At 47.4% G+C, this 16,900-nt stretch overlaps 5 protein-coding genes across 5 annotated transcripts; 2 read left to right on the forward strand and 3 right to left on the reverse strand.

Moving 5' to 3' along the window:
* Positions 1–1,751: 1,751 nt before the first annotated feature.
* MGYG_00467 (hypothetical protein) lies at positions 1,752–5,027 on the forward strand (the record flags this gene model as incomplete). Its single annotated transcript, XM_003176330.1, has 1 exon — positions 1,752–5,027. The coding sequence occupies one exon, from the start codon at positions 1,752–1,754 to the stop codon at positions 5,025–5,027; it is 3,276 nt and encodes a 1,091-aa protein (XP_003176378.1).
* A 455-nt stretch (positions 5,028–5,482) lies between these two features.
* On the reverse strand, positions 5,483–7,167 carry MGYG_00468 (WD repeat-containing protein; the record flags this gene model as incomplete). Its single annotated transcript, XM_003176331.1, has 3 exons — positions 5,483–5,702; positions 5,762–6,560; positions 6,627–7,167. The coding sequence occupies 3 exons, from the start codon at positions 7,165–7,167 to the stop codon at positions 5,483–5,485; spliced, it is 1,560 nt and encodes a 519-aa protein (XP_003176379.1).
* A 333-nt stretch (positions 7,168–7,500) lies between these two features.
* MGYG_00469 (hypothetical protein) lies at positions 7,501–8,844 on the forward strand (the record flags this gene model as incomplete). Its single annotated transcript, XM_003176332.1, has 1 exon — positions 7,501–8,844. The coding sequence occupies one exon, from the start codon at positions 7,501–7,503 to the stop codon at positions 8,842–8,844; it is 1,344 nt and encodes a 447-aa protein (XP_003176380.1).
* A 148-nt stretch (positions 8,845–8,992) lies between these two features.
* Positions 8,993–9,994, reverse strand: MGYG_00470 (ubiquinone biosynthesis protein COQ9; the record flags this gene model as incomplete). Its single annotated transcript, XM_003176333.1, has 2 exons — positions 8,993–9,325; positions 9,389–9,994. The coding sequence occupies 2 exons, from the start codon at positions 9,992–9,994 to the stop codon at positions 8,993–8,995; spliced, it is 939 nt and encodes a 312-aa protein (XP_003176381.1).
* An 811-nt stretch (positions 9,995–10,805) lies between these two features.
* Positions 10,806–12,117, reverse strand: MGYG_00471 (hypothetical protein; the record flags this gene model as incomplete). Its single annotated transcript, XM_003176334.1, has 5 exons — positions 10,806–11,211; positions 11,277–11,419; positions 11,456–11,716; positions 11,794–11,898; positions 11,953–12,117. 5 exons carry the CDS (start codon positions 12,115–12,117, stop codon positions 10,806–10,808), a joined length of 1,080 nt encoding a protein of 359 aa, XP_003176382.1.
* Positions 12,118–16,900: the final 4,783 nt, after the last annotated feature.

Here is a 16,900-nt window from a genome sequence, read left to right on the forward strand (position 1 = left end):
TGACTGGAGAAATATGAAAGATTTCATTCATTTTGTTTTACTCATTACTCCCCCCAAATCTCTTGCTATATATTCCCGTTCCCATCGAAATATGCCTATTCTCATCCCGCCCATCTACCTACTCCCCTTTGATTCATTTTGCCATGTTTCACTTGCAAATTCCCAGCGCTTTTGTTCTGTTCTGTTCTTGTGTTTCTGCACTTTTCTGTTTCCAGCCCATTTTATATCTTTTTTTTTCTATTCATATTCCTGCATTTGGGTTTGGGTCATGATAACGGAGACCTCCCGTACGTCCTCCTACCGCTCTATCTATTTATCTATTTGTCTCTCTACCCTTCTCCTTTCCCCCTTTATTTGTCTTCCTCTGCATCCCTTTTCCCTGATTTCTTTTATCTTTTACTAACATGTTCGCCCCGTCATAACGCATTTCTCTTTACTTGACATTGCGAGAGATATCCCCCCACAACCCAGGAATGGAGTTGAGTTATTTGGGCGCCATGCCCCCAAACCCAAGCATGGCACGGCATGGCGTGTCAGGAGCTATTGAGGAAAATACAACACAACATCCCTCGCCTTCCTCAACATCCGCATGTATCTTGAGCTTGAGGCAAGGCGAGGCAAGGCGAGGCGAGAATGTGAATGTGAATGTGAATGTGATGTGATGTGGTCTGGTGAGAGTGTGGTGGTGCTTGGGGGGATTTTTGAAATAACGCGGTGCATTTCTCATGGTGTTGGATATACCCAATGGGTTGAGGGAAACTAGGGGAAAGGAGGCAGGCCTTTACTTGACGACTCAAATCAACATCATTTGACGAATTTCTCAGATTTATCTTCTTCTTTTTCATCATTCTTCCTTTTCCATCACCTACTAACCGACTGACTGACTGATTGACTGACTGACCGACTAACTAACTACTCGACTAGCCCATGTATGTAAGATTAATCCTTCCTTTTCTCTCTTTCTTTTTTTTCTTCTCAGGGGGAAAAATTTTTCAAACCGGGTGGTTTACTCGTTCTTGTGCCTCTATCATTCTTTTTTCTTCTGCTTCCCTGCGCTCTATCTATCTACCCGACCTACCAACCGACCTACCGCCCTTGTCAATTATGCAGATAGATTTACTCCTTTTACGAACACCCCCTTTTGTCCTTGCTAGAAGTAGCTAAGCTTGTCCTGTCCTATTTGCGCTTGTATGCTAGCTAGTACTGCCTTATGAACGTGAACACGGTATATTATGAACCCAATGAGTGGTCTTTGGCTTGAATATCGGATGTATTTCTACCACGTTGTCCTGTCCTCTAAAGGAGGACCTTAGCCCCTATTCTCCTCTAGATATACTTTTGTGTAGTTAAGGGCAAAATTGGCAACACGTGACCACCTGCCGTTGACGCGACGCGACGAAAAGAAACGGCGGATGATGGGTTAGAAGAGGACGAAAGGAAGACACGGATGAAGAATAATAGGAGATGACGAAGGTGGACTCTCGGTACGGAGTACATAAGTGAAATTGAGGCTAATTGACCAACTATCGCCAGTTATATTTGACCGGCAGCCGGCATGAAATAGGTACGGTTAGTAGCATGACACTCCCCCTACCAAATCAATTGAGCTTTATATATGGATTATACTAATAGAAAAACGGTGTAGACTTGCAACTATACAGCCCGGAAACGATAGGTACCTAAAAAGAAAAAATGAAATAGCAAGCATTGTGTTCGGACTTGCTCATTGTGATACTGCCTCGCCACGGAAGATGAGCTCGACATCCGCCTCGAACGACCCGTCAGTATTCACTGGAAATGATGTAACGACAGACGAGTCTTCCGTGGACAAGGACCTCGTGGGGTTAGAGGAAGTTCAGCATAAAAAGCCGGGAAATGAGTTAGTGGGCATAGTTTGTCCACCCCTAACTAGCCCGCCATCAGCTTATGAAGGCCATCCGTCGCCATACCCCATATGCAAGGAATGGCATGCTGTGAATACCCTGTTCCTTGCGCACGATAGCGCTCGGAAAGAATATGGCGGCTCAGAGTTCGTCAGCTTCGTTCTGGATGATTATACAATCTACAGCCGCACGGGCGGGAATGGACGCCGGGCTGGTATGGTGCCACTTAACGACGTTGCCAACAAGGAGGGCGGTACGATTTTCTTCTTCGACGGCATAATCAGGCCTGAGGGAGAGGTAGATTCTACCGTTGGCCATTTCTACCTAAAGCAGATTTCATTCAGTAGAGTCTCTCTTGGTGGCTATGAGGATCCCGACCTGCATACCGTGGGAGAGGATATCTGGATACAATCCACACACTGTCAACAGAAGGGTATATGGTACCGTCTGGGGGAGCCTTCATTAGCTTATGAGCCATATCACTGTTTCTTTACCTGGTTAGCTGACCTGGCTAAGCATTTCGTCGATTATCTCCACGCAGACGAAAAGCGAGACGTCACCCTTAACCACTTCAAGGAAGATTTTCACGATTGGCTACTAGGCTGTCACAATGAGAAGCCAGAGTTTATCTCATGGCTAGGAAAATATGGTTCCCGGGATTTTCGACATGCTGTGAATGCGCATGGCAAGTTTCTGCGAGGGCAGTCGTTTACTATTGATTTTTCTTCGTACAGTCACCATACCCTCTGGGACGAACTTGGACTTTCGGAAACACCGGTTATTACAGAGCAGCCTACAGTAGTGAAGAACACTGTCGTCACTCCATTCGTTCACAACTGTTTTAAGAATATGCCCTGGTCCAACCATCTCCAGAAAGTTCAATTTGCCCCTGAAGTCGAACGCCAACACAAGGAGATGGTGAGGCGGCAGACTAACAGCGCACTCCTTGGGACTAAAAGAAGAACTAGCGTGACTGGGGATATTGCCATTGGTGATGTTGTTACTTTAAAAAAGGATGACGAGTCCATCTGGAAAGGAGAGGAAGAGTACTGGTATGCTCTCGTCCAAGGGTTTGGTCCCGGTAAGCATCGTGATCTTCGGTTGCTTTGGCTGTACCGCCCAACTGATACTGTTTGCTCCAATATGACGTACCCGCATAGCAATGAGCTATTCTTGAGCGATCATTGCAATTGTAAGGAAGGCGAAATATTGGCCAAGGACGTGGTCAAAAAGGTTGCGGTTGACTTTTTCTCTTTTGATGAAGACCGAGATGGCTCAACGCTATTCGTACGGCAGACTTACCAGACGAAAGACGAAACTTTTAGAACTTTGAGTGACAGTGATTTTACCTGTCATTGTAGGGCTCCTAAAGAGCCTACGCAAAATTTCAAAGTTGGTGATACTGTGCTGGCACAGTTCTCAAACAAACTAAAACCTGCTGAGATTATCAGCATAGGGGCAGAGGAAGCTGTTCTACGAGTTTTCATATACCATCGAGACCTTGGGGAGAAAAACTGTCGTCCCAATGAATTGGTTCACTGTGACGATTATCATTCCGTTCCAATACGCCGCATTAAAAGGCATTGTCACATCCGCGTTTTCAAACCCGTTCAAATATCTAATATTCCATGTCCTTATAATAGAGACGGGACAGGAGATGCGTTCTATATCATCTATCGAAAGGATGAAGAGAATTTGGTCCCTTTGAATTTTCCTCCGAATCTCAGGGAAGGGTTCGACCCTTCCAACCCTGCTTTGCCTAAGCTAAAGGCTCTAAATCTATTCAGCGGTGGAGGGACATTCGACCGAGGTCTCGAAGAAGGAACGGCGATCGAAAGCAAATGGGCTGTGGAATGGGGCCTTCAGCAGATGCTAACCTACAGGGCGAATCACCCTGACGGTAAAGGATTGAACTTATTTTGCGGGTCCGTCAACGATTACTTGTCCCAGGCCTTCAGAGGGGAAGAACACGAGTATATTGCTGGAATAGGAGACGTTCATTTCATTTCAGCAGGCAGTCCCTGTCAGGGCTACTCGACCGCTAACGCCCATAGACATAATGAGATGTCAATGCGAAACTCATCGATGATTACATCCGTCGCAAGCTATGTCGACTTTTACCGGCCCCAATATGCGATACTCGAAAATGTGACCGGAATGGCTAGCCGGACGCATGAACAGAATCCCCTTTCCCAGCTTTTATGTGCCTTTGTCGGCATGGGCTATCAGGCTCGTGTTTTCAACCTAGACGCATGGAACTTTGGTGCTCCCCAGAGCAGATCTAGGCTTTTTATTGCGGTCACTGCTCCGGGTCTTCACATCATAGAACATCCTCCTTTAACTCACTCGCATCCGCCTGGAACTAAATCGCGTACCCTTGGTGATAACCCGAATGGCTCAACTTTTGGAGAAAGGCGCTGGGATACTCCTGTTTTCGACTTTATATCCGCAAGCTCAGCTACAAGGGACCTACCTCCTATAAACACTGCACGAATAATGTCTATAACCTGGCCAGACCACCGTCCTTCTCGAATTGAGTCTGAAGGAAGGCAGGCATTAATACAGAGCATTCCCAAGCGTCCTCGGAGCCAAGGGTTAATAGAAGCCATAGCAAGAGGTTGGGCTGATCCTGCTGACCATCCTGAACGGATAAAACGTGGAAACTGCAAAGCCTGGTCCCGAGTCCACCCTAAAAAACTATTTCCAACAGTTACAACCTCGGTCTGTCCTTTCTGTATATTTACAGGCCGTTGGCTTCACTGGCAGGAAAATCGCTTGGTAACAGTTCAGGAGGTGAGGCGTGCACAGGGATACCCGGACAACGAAGTACTTATAGGTAGCCCTGTTCACCAATGGAAAATCGTCGGAAATAGTGTAGCAAGACAGGTCGCCCTTGCACTTGGCCTTGCAGTCCGAGAGGCATGCATCCGCAATCAATATGGACGTTCTGCTCGAATTTTAGCCGCAAATACTGCCCCCTTGTCAGAAGAACCAAAGAGCCAATTGCTTTTAACCGCCACAACTCCTACGCAGCTACCCGCCAAGCGACGTATTAACATTGCCATCGAGGCGTCCTTGTCATATAAAACAGAGGAGAAGTTCACAAAACGGCAGAAGATGCTTTTATGTGATATGTCACCTTGACTCTATACCGTTGTTGTTGAATCAATCCACGGAGGCATGTTTCTCTAGCATGGAACTGCCATAGTCCCCTATTCGAAATGACGCTCCTCAAGACGTTAAAAAATCGAATGAGCGCGTCGTATTCGTCATCAGAGACATCTAATTACCTCTTTGGCATATGGTGTCATGTGCATTTAGAATTCCTATCTGTGCGGGATCAAGACGCATTTTTGCATGTTAATAGACGCCAATTTTTAACCATGTTGTAAAACCCTCGTGCACACTGATGTTTAAATCTGCATTCATCATAGATGATCCGATGAGGCCAAAACATTGGCATGTTTATAATTATATAATGATAAGCTGGTGTTCAGTGCAAGATTTTCTGATACCAAAATTTTCAGTAACAGAGGTCGTAGAGATAATTGTAAATTAAAAGTCTAAATGAGGTGGAAAGATGGGCCATTTATTATGTATCACATCCATAGACACACCTTCCCACGTCCCGTACCACCTACCACCCAATCCTTTGTGGGATGGAAAACGGTAACGGCCGGGACAGCCGTGATGCCCTCGCCTCCTAGCTGGGCTAATTGTTCACCCTTGGCGGTGTAAATGTCAACAAAACGGTTCATATTGGCTATACAGAATCGCTGAATCGCTGACTGAGGAGCCGCTTGCCATTGTGGTCGGAGGCTAGACTATTTGTTAGAAAGGCAAAGTATAGGGCAAAATGAGGAAGGAGGAAAACGTACATTGTAACCCATCGCCCCGTCTGGCAATTATGATCAATCATTGCGTCAGGTTCAATTGTTAGAGTTTCAGTGGATTTTCGAGACTTCAGGTCAAAGGCTCCAAAATTGTAGAGCTTGAGAGTGTTGTCATAAGATGAGGTTGCTATCTGGCCGGCGCTGTTGAACGCCGCATGAGAAACGGATAGCGGACTCGTGTGCTCTGCCACAGCTGTGGGAGTTTTCTTAGATAGATATCTAAGATCCCAAACTTTCATAGTTCGGTCTAAAGAGGCTGTCGCAATGTATTGAGGTTTGGTTGGACAGATAGAAAAGCCACCGATTTTGTTGTCGGCTAGCTGCCATTCGTCTGCATTGTAATTTTCGTCATCTTTAGCGGAACCATCAGGTTTAGTTGCATTATTCCGGGTATCATATCGGCCAACAACACCGTTCAATGTTGAGAAGTATAGAGTATGAGGATCCCCAGGAGACATATCAACGCCAGACAGGCCAGCACCATCGGAGACATAAGCCTCCGTGGCCAAGGATTTTTCCAAATCCAGTTGCCGGATAGAGCTATCATAGCTGGCGGTATAAAGTTTCGATGGGCTGGAAGAGTGTATGTACATAGCAGCGATTGGCCGACTATGAGGTTTAATTGTTGTGACTACGGGGTCATCATCTTCCTCCTCCCCAGGAGCATTCTGTGAAGCATCAAGAATTCCCAAGTTTCCGATCTTATCACCAGCAAATATCAATGGTTTAGATTCAGTGGGGTGAAATAGCATCGTATATATTCGTTCAGAAGTAATTTTGATCCCTTGAACGCTAAATGTTAGTGTTGATATAAGTACAATCTGGGAAAGGTAATTGGGATAAAACACACTATTAGGCTCCCAAGCATCCCAGAGATTTAGCCCGCTCATCTTTTCCCTCATAGCCTTCAGATCTTTGTCGGTAGTCTTCTTTATGTCCTCTTCGCCAAAGGTTCTCTCATGCCTCGCTGGCCTGTTGGTAGCAAGAGAGTCCAGAGTGAGGGCCTCCCATTTCCCTTTAACTTCGATTTCATCCATCCGCAAGTCCCCAGTTACTCGCCTTTTTTTCGCTTCCATTTGTAACCTTTCTACTTCATAGGCTTCTTCAATCTTGCGCTTTGCAATCTCGCTATCCGGGGTTAGGCCTGCGAGACGAGCAGAGGATCGGCGGGGAACAGGCGCTGCTTCTTTCTCGCGTTTGGCTTTCTTTGGAGCCGCTTTTTTCTTATCTGGCAGTCCAGCCTTTGGCGCCGGTGTCTTGGACAGCAGACCTGCGGATTGAGCTTCAAGACTGATCTTCTTAAGAAGCGCATCGCGCTCCGCGATGTTGGCTAAGCGCTGCTTCTCGAAGTCGGACATTTCCGTAGCTGGTTCAGATTTTACAGGAGCCATGTTCCTTTTCGGGTTCCCCCAATGCTTCCCCGTATGGTATATCGTATCCAAAAAAGAGAGCAACACACAAACGCAAATAACACAAAATGCTTGTCGTTCTCTTTATCGAACAAAAAACGCGGAAAGTTCAATTAAACAATTTAGAGTCGCGTGGTCACGTGAATTCCAGAACTTCGATGGAAGGAAACAAAAAAGTTTCCTTTTGGACTTTGGGTTTCATTTCAACTCCAGTTGTGATAGCTGTGATATGGATGAAGGAAAACAAAAAAAATTGGTTGAAACGACAGGACGAAACAAAGCATTCTGCCGAGGGGACAGATGAGACGGTGAAAGATGTCAAATTCCTGCAGCCTTGTTGCGCTCTGCCGGGAGTCAACACATCTCCCTTTTCTCTACCTTACTAGGACTCTAACAGCTCCAGTTCGACGACCACAGTCGAACCAGCCTCGCCGGCCAGCAGGCTATCAAGAGAGATGTCTGTTTTCGAATTCCAGCCGAGACGAGCTACGATCGTATCCAGGGCGGCGGCATGCGAACCCCCAAGCCTCAATTTCTACTCCTACGCCCCGAAGTTCGAGAACGGCAGGCGGATTTTCGGTATCTCACAACGGAAACACAGCTCCAAACGGTAGTCATCCAGCCCAAGATAACCGGGAAATAACAAATATCTTTAGCTCGGTTCTAAAGACAATGAGTGAACTTAACAGCTCGAGCAACCGCCAGAAACTTCAGCAGCCGTTAGATACCCTCTCTAATTCTAAGTTGGAGAAAGCAAACATGAATGATAAACTACACAACTTTCAATTCACGGAAGTTGACCCGTCATCACCAGATGAAGCGAAATTTGCCGGTATTGATCTTTCTGTTGCCGCATTTGCTGTAGCAGAAACTGAAACAAAGAGAATCTGCAAGAAGATCGACGATGCTGTGGTGGACGGGGAAGGCGATCTCGGGATCTGGAAAATATGCGAGAACATGATTTTTCCAATGTTGAAGCAAGCAGGCTTGGATGAAATGCTGCCTTCCCGTTCGACGGCAAGGCTTTCCGGAACCGGTGATAGTGCCGCTGGAGATCTATCCAACTGCCCTGACAAAAACAACAATACTCCATACCAACCAATTCGTGTTCATCCAGACATACCTATTGTAACTGTCGTACGACATGTATACCCTGCTACACTTCTCCATGCTTTAAGGATCCTTCAAAATAAGTTTCCAATGTCTCCGCTTACCACTCGATTGTTTGAAAGTATCCGATCCCACGGACGAGCTTCGTTCATCATCGGGTCATCAAAGGAACTCTTTCATGAACTGATAGATTTCCGTTGGCGTGTTTACAACGACTTACCCTCTATCGTATCTTTACTGAAAGAAATGGAGGAAAACGGTATCGACTTTGATAAGAGAACACTTGAGTTAGTAGAAAGAATTCGGCAGCGTGGGGCACGAGAAATATTGAAAGCAAGGCAATTTGATGGACGAAACAAGATTAGCAGTATCAAGAGCAGGAGCAGGCGAACAGGCAGCAATGCAGGTGTCAGCTGGTGGGATTCGCCTGCAATTCGAAAAGCGTACCGAGAACTTACCAGCTGGGCAAAAGGCATGGATGCACAGATTCGAGAATTTAAAGAATTTGACGACAAGGCACAGGAGCTGTGGAGCATCAAACGCCCATAATCAAAATATGCAGGTCAATCATGGGACTAATTATCTCCGCTTTAAAACGCTACAAATGTTCAATAACTAATTAAGAATATCCTACACTCTACTATTTCATCTCCGACGTACTAATCAAACGCTCCTTGGAGGCAGGATTACCTCCTTTTTATATTTTCATTCCCAGGCTTCTTCCAGCCGCAACCAAGCTACCGCCAAGGAAGCCTAGATATGTCTTCACATCACCAACGGTTCCAGTGATAGCATTGGAGTCCCCAAAGCGTCTTTCAACAAACTCTTCTGTAGAAGTAAACCCTTCGGATTTATCTTCTGTCATAGTGATTTCGGCAGTGGCATATACAGTTGACACGGAAAGTCTCTTGGAGTACCACGACGAGTCTACAGAGCGATCTCCAGCAAGGTAGAGGATATCAGACGAAAGCTCATATAACTCATGCAGTGATGAGGAAATGTTTGCAGGTAATGACATTACTGCTAGAGCCTGAATATCGATAGTGTCAGTTGTAAGGACCATGGAATGCAACAACGGACAACAGGAGCTTACATCTTGCCAATGCTGAATTATATCACTGTTCATTTTAAGTCTCTCCAGGACAAGCCTTTTCGCTTTCTTATCAACGCTTAGCTTCTCCTCTGCTGCGAAAATCTCTCCATTTTGGACCTTCTCTTTCAAGAGGGCTCGTCTTGTTGATAGCCAATAAATGATAAGTTCAATTTCTCCTCCACGGGGAAACAGCTGCAAGGAAACCTCTGGGTAACCTGCATCCTGTGCTGCAAGAACAACAGCTTCAGTTGTGAATCCAAGCCTGGGGACATAGTTTGAAAGAGCAAGGGAAAGTATCGAGGCTTGTTCTGGGGAGAAATGGGTGTTCGAGGGAGAAAGGTCGGAGGCAGGGTGATAGTATGACCGGCTCCAAGAAGCAACTGGCGAAGAAGGGCTTTGGCGACGTAGGCGAACGTTGCGGCTATATGGATGTGATTGTCGAGTGTAGTATCGAGGGAAGCTGGTTGAGTTAGGCCGCAAACTCGAGCTGGGTAAGGCCGTACACGATCGACCGCAGCTGATGCCTGACACAAATAAAGGTTTAGTGGAAGAACCCAATGCCACTGCCTGAGGCAATTGACGCCGAATTAAAGACCCCGGAAGCATTTTATCCTGCTTTTCTCGTCTTTGGTCGTAGAATCACAGTTCGGCGGAATTTCACACCAGCCACGGTAGACGGATGTATAACGTGCAGATCTTAGTGACAGGAAGGTTAAGGAAAACGCAACGCTATCTAAGCTTCAGCACCTGCAAGCAATGTCTGGTGGCGGTTGAGATGCGCAAAGCGTCCTTGCTCGCGCAGAAAGATAAACGTCCTTCGATCGCCTTGAGAAGGTCTTCAAGAGCTTGATTGTGTCACGTGATATGTTAATTTTGGCAAAGTGGATGTTCTTTGGGGCGAACTTGAATATAGAATAAACAACGACGACAGTGATAGCTATCTATGGCTATGGTTGGCGGCAAACATCACGTCTACTTCTCAGTGCGGTATAAATAGCTAATGGAATCAGAAAAAGGGTATATATAGCTATGTTACAGGACCTCGACGCCCGAGGTCACCCACATCCAAAGCCAGGGCAAATTTTGGCAACACCCGCCCATTAACAATCTCCCAAGCAAACAAAAGGGCTTTATGAATTAATACCCATTCGGTGCTTGTACGGCACCGGCCGCTGGCCTCTATTCAAACCGGAATCAGAAGCCTTTGGGCCTCACGAAAGAGGAGGTATGGAAAAATCCAAGTGCCAAAACAACGATAAAAGGGATAAAAAATAGAAGCGAAAAATAAACGAAGACGAAACGCACACATTAAAATTCTTACCGCGACCACCGTTGCGCCCCTGCATATCATTACCAAGGAAACCAGCCCACCCCATTAGGAAAGGGAAAATAATGAAAATAGCCAGCAGGCATGGAATCATACAGCCCGGTCATTAACATCATAAGTAACATCCCAGGCGGTGGTCTGGCGAATAATCATTATATCAGATCCTGCAGAAGATGAAGCGCTTTGCTGCCGCACATGGCGCCGATCATTCCATGGTTTCTTAGAGGCCTCGGTCGTTACCGAGACCCGGGCAGGTGTAATATTGGACAGAGCATACTGCTCTCCCGCACTGTTGGTAGATACACCCCTCGTGTCGAACCATCCAGTGTTGAATAATTTCACGAATGGCTTTAGACACGGTATCGTGGCTGCCATCAGCCCGTAATGAAGCTCAACTTCGAGACATACAGATGCGGCGGCGCCATAGAAAAGGAGGTCCTCTTGCATTTGCTGCTGACGAAGATAGTATAAGCGCGCACCTGCTGCTACCAGAACACTGTTTGGATGGTTAGCAACTGCCAGATAGCGCATGAAGGGACTCTAATGGTGGGTACTACTCACGGAAGGCGGAAGGAAAATGCAAACAGAACAATGATCTTTGATCGTAGATGCATTTGAAGGCTCCAGACAAGGTATACAGGAACCCACGCCGCATAGAGCTCAACAATGATGCCCAAGGTCTCAATGGTATACCACCGCGAGTACTAAAAATAAGGTCAGATTAACATCCAGGCACATACGGCGAGACGCTCAACACAAGGGGGGAACGTTCGTACAATTTGAGGGCAACCTGGCGAGAAGAGGTCCCAGGGCCGCGAAAGGTTGCAACGCATGCAAATGAGGAACACCGATGTTATGCTGATGACCATCGATCCAATAGCACCCATGTGTGCTGCCCGAAGGTGGTTCTTTTGTTGAGTCACTCGAGAAATCAGTAGAAAAGTGCTAACCCGCGAGAATGCGAGTGCGACAAGATAAAAGATATCGCCAGCATACGCCAACTAGATATGCCATATTAATTAGCCTCAGAATTCTCTCATGCATAGGCGTCTGAACCTGGCTCCCTAAACCAGCGTACCTTTTCAAGGCGCTGAATCTCCTCCATGGGTACAAGCTCCCTTCGTCTTCCAAGGCCGGCATATGCCTCTGATATCTTCAAACCAGTTTGTACCACTGCTATAAGCTGTGCATGGTTAGCCATATACGAAGAATGAAATCAGCCAGAAGCGCAACCTACTGATCCAAATGTCAATGCCCAGTCATCTTTCCCAAACGGACCGTTGATCGTGAATCTCATGAACACTCTGATCAGGTAGCATAGTATCATGTATGTTACCATGATCGCTGACGATACAACAACCAGCGGTCCATTTTCGTCTCCCGTGATGTGGTACGGAGCCATCAGAGCGCAGACTTCAGGCGAAAAGCGCCTCTGTCAGTGTTGACTAGTCAACGAAGTTCAAGCCTTGGTCGCAAACGTCCGCGTATATAACAATGATAAAAATAAGGGTAAATACCCTTTGCCGAAGTATTGAGTGTTCAGATCGAACTTTTGATCGATTGATTGCCTGACAGGATCGGAAGATGGACTGAACCGGCTGCAGGTCTATACATACCATATCATCTTCTTCCTTCCGTGGCTTTTCACCGAACTCCCAGGCCGATCACCAGTGGATAAAAGAACAATTTACAAGAAACAAAGCCCGACAAAGTTCTGCAACGGCGTTGGCGAAGAGAAAAAAAGTGCTGTCCTATTGACTTTTGAACGGCGGGGACAACACTCTCACTATCAAGTATACGGTCAAGGCAGGCAACACGAGTGGTGTGAGTGGAGGGGGGCGAGCGCCGCCGGGAGCTGCAGGGAGCAGGACTCTTCTCTTTCCATACTATACCATTATTATTATTGATGGCTAGCTATGCTGGGCTAGCAGCAACCCAACTGATCGAGTAGCAGAAAAAACGGAGCCGAGGGACGAAACGGCGGATCCAAAGTAGCATCGACTGGTTTGCGTGTTCGGCGGCACAAAAGTCGATTCGACTGGGATGTTTTGATAATTATAGATCCCTCCCCTTGGCATACGTTTAGCAGACCAGCATTTGCCGTAACGCGGCCGGTCTCTGCATATACATCAAAGGCCCAAAGACCCCTGTCGGACCTTCAGGGTTCTCTATACATATACAGGCGGTGTAAGAAACAACGATAGTAGAAGTAGAAGCCGCAGAAACAGCATCATCGTCATCACCCTACAGCAGCTCAACCTCTTCCCCAAGCGAAGAAATCCCAAACTAAGTATGCAAAGGATGGTCTTTTTCGGTTTGATCGCCCTTGTATCCGAAATCCGTTATGGAGAAAAGGCTAACCTGTGAATATGCTTAGTGAAGGGCTAAGGGCTCTAGTGCCAGACATCCTGATACGAGAGATACGTCGAATGCCCAAGAGGCTAGCATGTCAGAGACTCCGTTCGAGGTTTTCTTTCTCTTAATTACTCGTTCTTTGACAGGATGCTTGTTCCTTTTCGAAGGATCTTGGAGAAGAGAGGCAAGGGGAAGCGGAGGCTCCGTTGCCTGGAGACACTCGCCCGGGTCGGTGACAGATACCCTTTTCGAATATCAACCTGCAGTGCAAAGACGAATAGTGCAAGTACATGCACAAGTACGTGCAGATGTCCCCTGCATGCATCTTCCCTGCACATCACCATCTAGCAGCCGACATCGCGAACATATTAACTGATTCAAGTGAGTTGAATCGCCATCTTCTTCCCTGTGAGAGAAAAAATAATTATAACGCGAACGAATCATGTCCCAAAAACGAGTCCCGAGAGAAAGGGGAGAATCCAACGACTAAAATGTGTACCTTGAAGTTTTCATATATCAGGCCAATCAGTCACGCTGAAAAGGCCTCAAAAGATGAACAAACTAGCTAGTGGAGCCGATCTAGATGTCCGGTTACCGGATATACAGCCCAGCTAGAAGGCTTCTATGGAGTAAAGCTGTAAAGTTGGAAGGCTCGCCTCTCGCTAGCCAGGACAACAACAATAGAGCAGAGCTAACTAACCAGGGGACGACATGTCCTGTACGGAGTACAACCTCAGGAGATGTGATAGAGAAAAAGAAATACAGACGCCAGTTGGAAGTCTCCGATGCGGCTGGCGTTGAAGCTAGCAAAGACGACTAACTAACCAGTTGTTTAGTGAACAGCCCCAGAAAAGACGAGCAAAGCAATTTCCACGAGTTATCTGAGGCCTGGCTAGTCAGTAATCGGATTATGCAGGCGGACGAGCTAACAGCCAGCGCCCTTCGGAACGGGAGCCCATCAAGTCCCATAATTATAGTACAGAACTATAACTACGGGGCACTACTCGGAGAAGAGCAGCAAGCAAGCAAAACTAGTCTCTGTCTAACTTTTTTCCTTTGCTCCAACTTGATCTTCTGGTCAGGTGTTGGCTGATACTCCATCTTGTCTGCCCTTTGTATCAAACTCCGTCGCAGTCATGTTTGATGTTCAGAGGTCATATTGGGATCTCTTGTCCTCAAGCTCTGAAATACTCAAACACACGCTACGATAATTATCGGTAATTGATAAGGGCAAGCAGTACGGAGTACTTCGTACGCCAAATTTACCTCCTGAACGCGTCTATCCCACCTCACAACGTGGTTTTCGCAGGGGAGACGAGAAACTGAGTACAGTCGACCTTGACCCTGAATCACTTATATCACGGCGCAATTATACATCTGCGTGGCAGTGGGGGGGAGGGGTGTTCCTGGTCCGTCAATAGCCCCGTTGCCAACCCCTGCAATCATCCAGAAGCGTGGCTGGCCAGCAGACGGCGAGAGAGAGAAAGATACACCGACGTACTCCGTAGTCGAGGATAACTAACCAAGCAGTGGCGGCCAGTCAAGGGGCTTGGAGAACGACTGGAATCGAGAGATTAGAGTCCAATGAATGGACGACAGGGATGAGAACCCAGGACAGGGTATGTAATCAAAAGCAAGGATGAACGGCTCGCCTAAACAACATCTCGCTGCTCCAGAATTGCCATTTCGACCACAGCAAGGAATGTGAATACTTGCATATCCGATCTTTGGTTAGGCAAATTAACAACAGCAAAAGGCATGCTCGTTAGCTTCTGTCATCCGGATCCAGGTCGTAGCTTCTATCCACCCTGTGGAGAAATGCTTCATCGCGCTTTCGAGCAAGTCGACAAGGCGGACTACTTGACAGCTGCTTGTGAATTATAAGCTTGTGCTGATGTTTAAGGCTTTCCTAACTAAGTGGAAACGGACGCAGACGAAAGCCATCCGTCTATCCACCGTTGAATATAGTTACGGAGTACATATACATATGTATGAACTAACCAGTTAACCTTCTGGTGATAATATCCGGTCAGTATATAAGAAGGGGTACAGGAGCAGTTACTTGCACTATTGGAACCCACAAGCTATAGCTGCCTGCCATGTCTTGCTTCTATATATGTACGACCCTCTACCTCCACTTACCTGCACATGGCATTCAGTCGTCCTGGTATCGCGGTTTTTTGCCTACTGTATAGGGAGGGGTACGGGCTTTATCCTCCAACCTGGTCAACTACTCCGTACACGATATCTTCATGGGAAAAAAAGGGGGCAAGGCTTTTCCCCTGGCCAAGACGCTGCCGCACTCAGCGGTCCGGCTATTGGTTACTGGTAGCTGTACTCCGTACTCCGTACTTCACTGGTAGCATGCTGGAGAATCCGAGAAGCCGTTGTTCCCGGACTTCTTCCTCTTATTCGTTCGCGATGCTGGGTTCGCTCGTCTTCCTGTCTCCATGCTGATCAACAGCAACAACAAACAAACAACCAGATCTCCATTTGTAATGGATGGTGGAGGAAGGAATGTAACGTTGCCTCTTGCACATCTCGAGACAACACCTTGCCGCTCAAACAAACCTGATGCAACCCCCTTGCACAGATGAGATGAGATGGCCTGATATGCCCTGTTACCCCTGCCCCCGGACTCAAGGACGCCCAAATGAGTATGTGCACGGCAGGGAAAAAAATGGAGAGGCAGGTAGCACAAAGCCCTCCAAAGGTGCTCGTCATTTGTGCGCTCAGTCCGCCCGGAGGAGCCCGTGGCAGGGGTGTTTTTCGGTCGACTCCCAGGATATGCTTGCTTTGAACAAGTTGTCCCATGCATCTCTCTGGACATGGGTCTTCGAACTGGGAGAAAGCATTTGGCGCGAGTGGATGTGGCGTGCTGTATTAAGTAATGGCATTCAGCTTTTCGCTGTCTGTCCATCGTGGGTCTCCACCGGGGCTTCCATACATATCGTTCCGCCGAAGTCAACTTCTTTTGTTTTGACAGACACGCAGGAACGAAAGAGAGAGAGACGAGGAGAAAGAAGAAAAAAGGGAGAAGAAAAAAGGAAAAATGTAAGTAGTTAGTCGACCAAGACATCCGGTCTGGTGGCTACAATCGAAGACATCCAGAAGGGTCCGAGATAATTCCCAGCAACGTGGGAATGCCATGTCGAGATAGATTATCCACACCCTGGAACCCCCTTCTTGTCGAGGCATTTGCCAGTAACTACTCCGTACATATGCTCCGTGTATGCATGAAAAGTTGCAGGCCCTTGATGCACTCTCTGGCTCTGCATACATATCAAGATTGCATGTCTTTCCCTCTGCCGTCTTTCATCCGGGCTTGCTGCAAGGGTAGTTCTGTCCGTAGAGGAAGAATCGCCAGCCGAAAGAGCCGTAGCAACCTGCTGTCTCCGGATTGACACTAGCCAGTGGAAAGCCCGCAACGGCTAAGTGTGCTCCATAGTTAGTTATATGTGCCCGGCGAGAGAGCTGCCCACTCGCTTCCGGCAGCGTAGTTAGGTTAGCCATGCGGCAAGCGGCAGTCACCACGGCGCCAGCTGGCTTGATATATCTGTGCCATCCAGATCATGTCCAGGGACGGAGCCCAGTTGAAAAGGCAATAGACGCAGCCATCTCGGTGCTAGACTGCAAGCGGCAGGTGTCTGACGTGCATCCGGCATATTCATTTGACAGCGTCGACAGCTCGGTGGTCAAGGGGGAGTTCGGAGTACATAACTGGCTCTCCACCAGGACGCCCCCCCAGGGCCCTCTTTTTGCTTCCTCGACACCCCCCCCCCGGCAGCGCAAACAGGAGCCTCCCACTCGTTATCGCTCACGTTTCCTCC

Source organism: Nannizzia gypsea, genomic scaffold (assembly GCF_000150975.2).
Source record: "Nannizzia gypsea CBS 118893 supercont1.1 genomic scaffold, whole genome shotgun sequence".
Lineage (NCBI taxonomy): Eukaryota > Fungi > Ascomycota > Eurotiomycetes > Onygenales > Arthrodermataceae > Nannizzia > Nannizzia gypsea.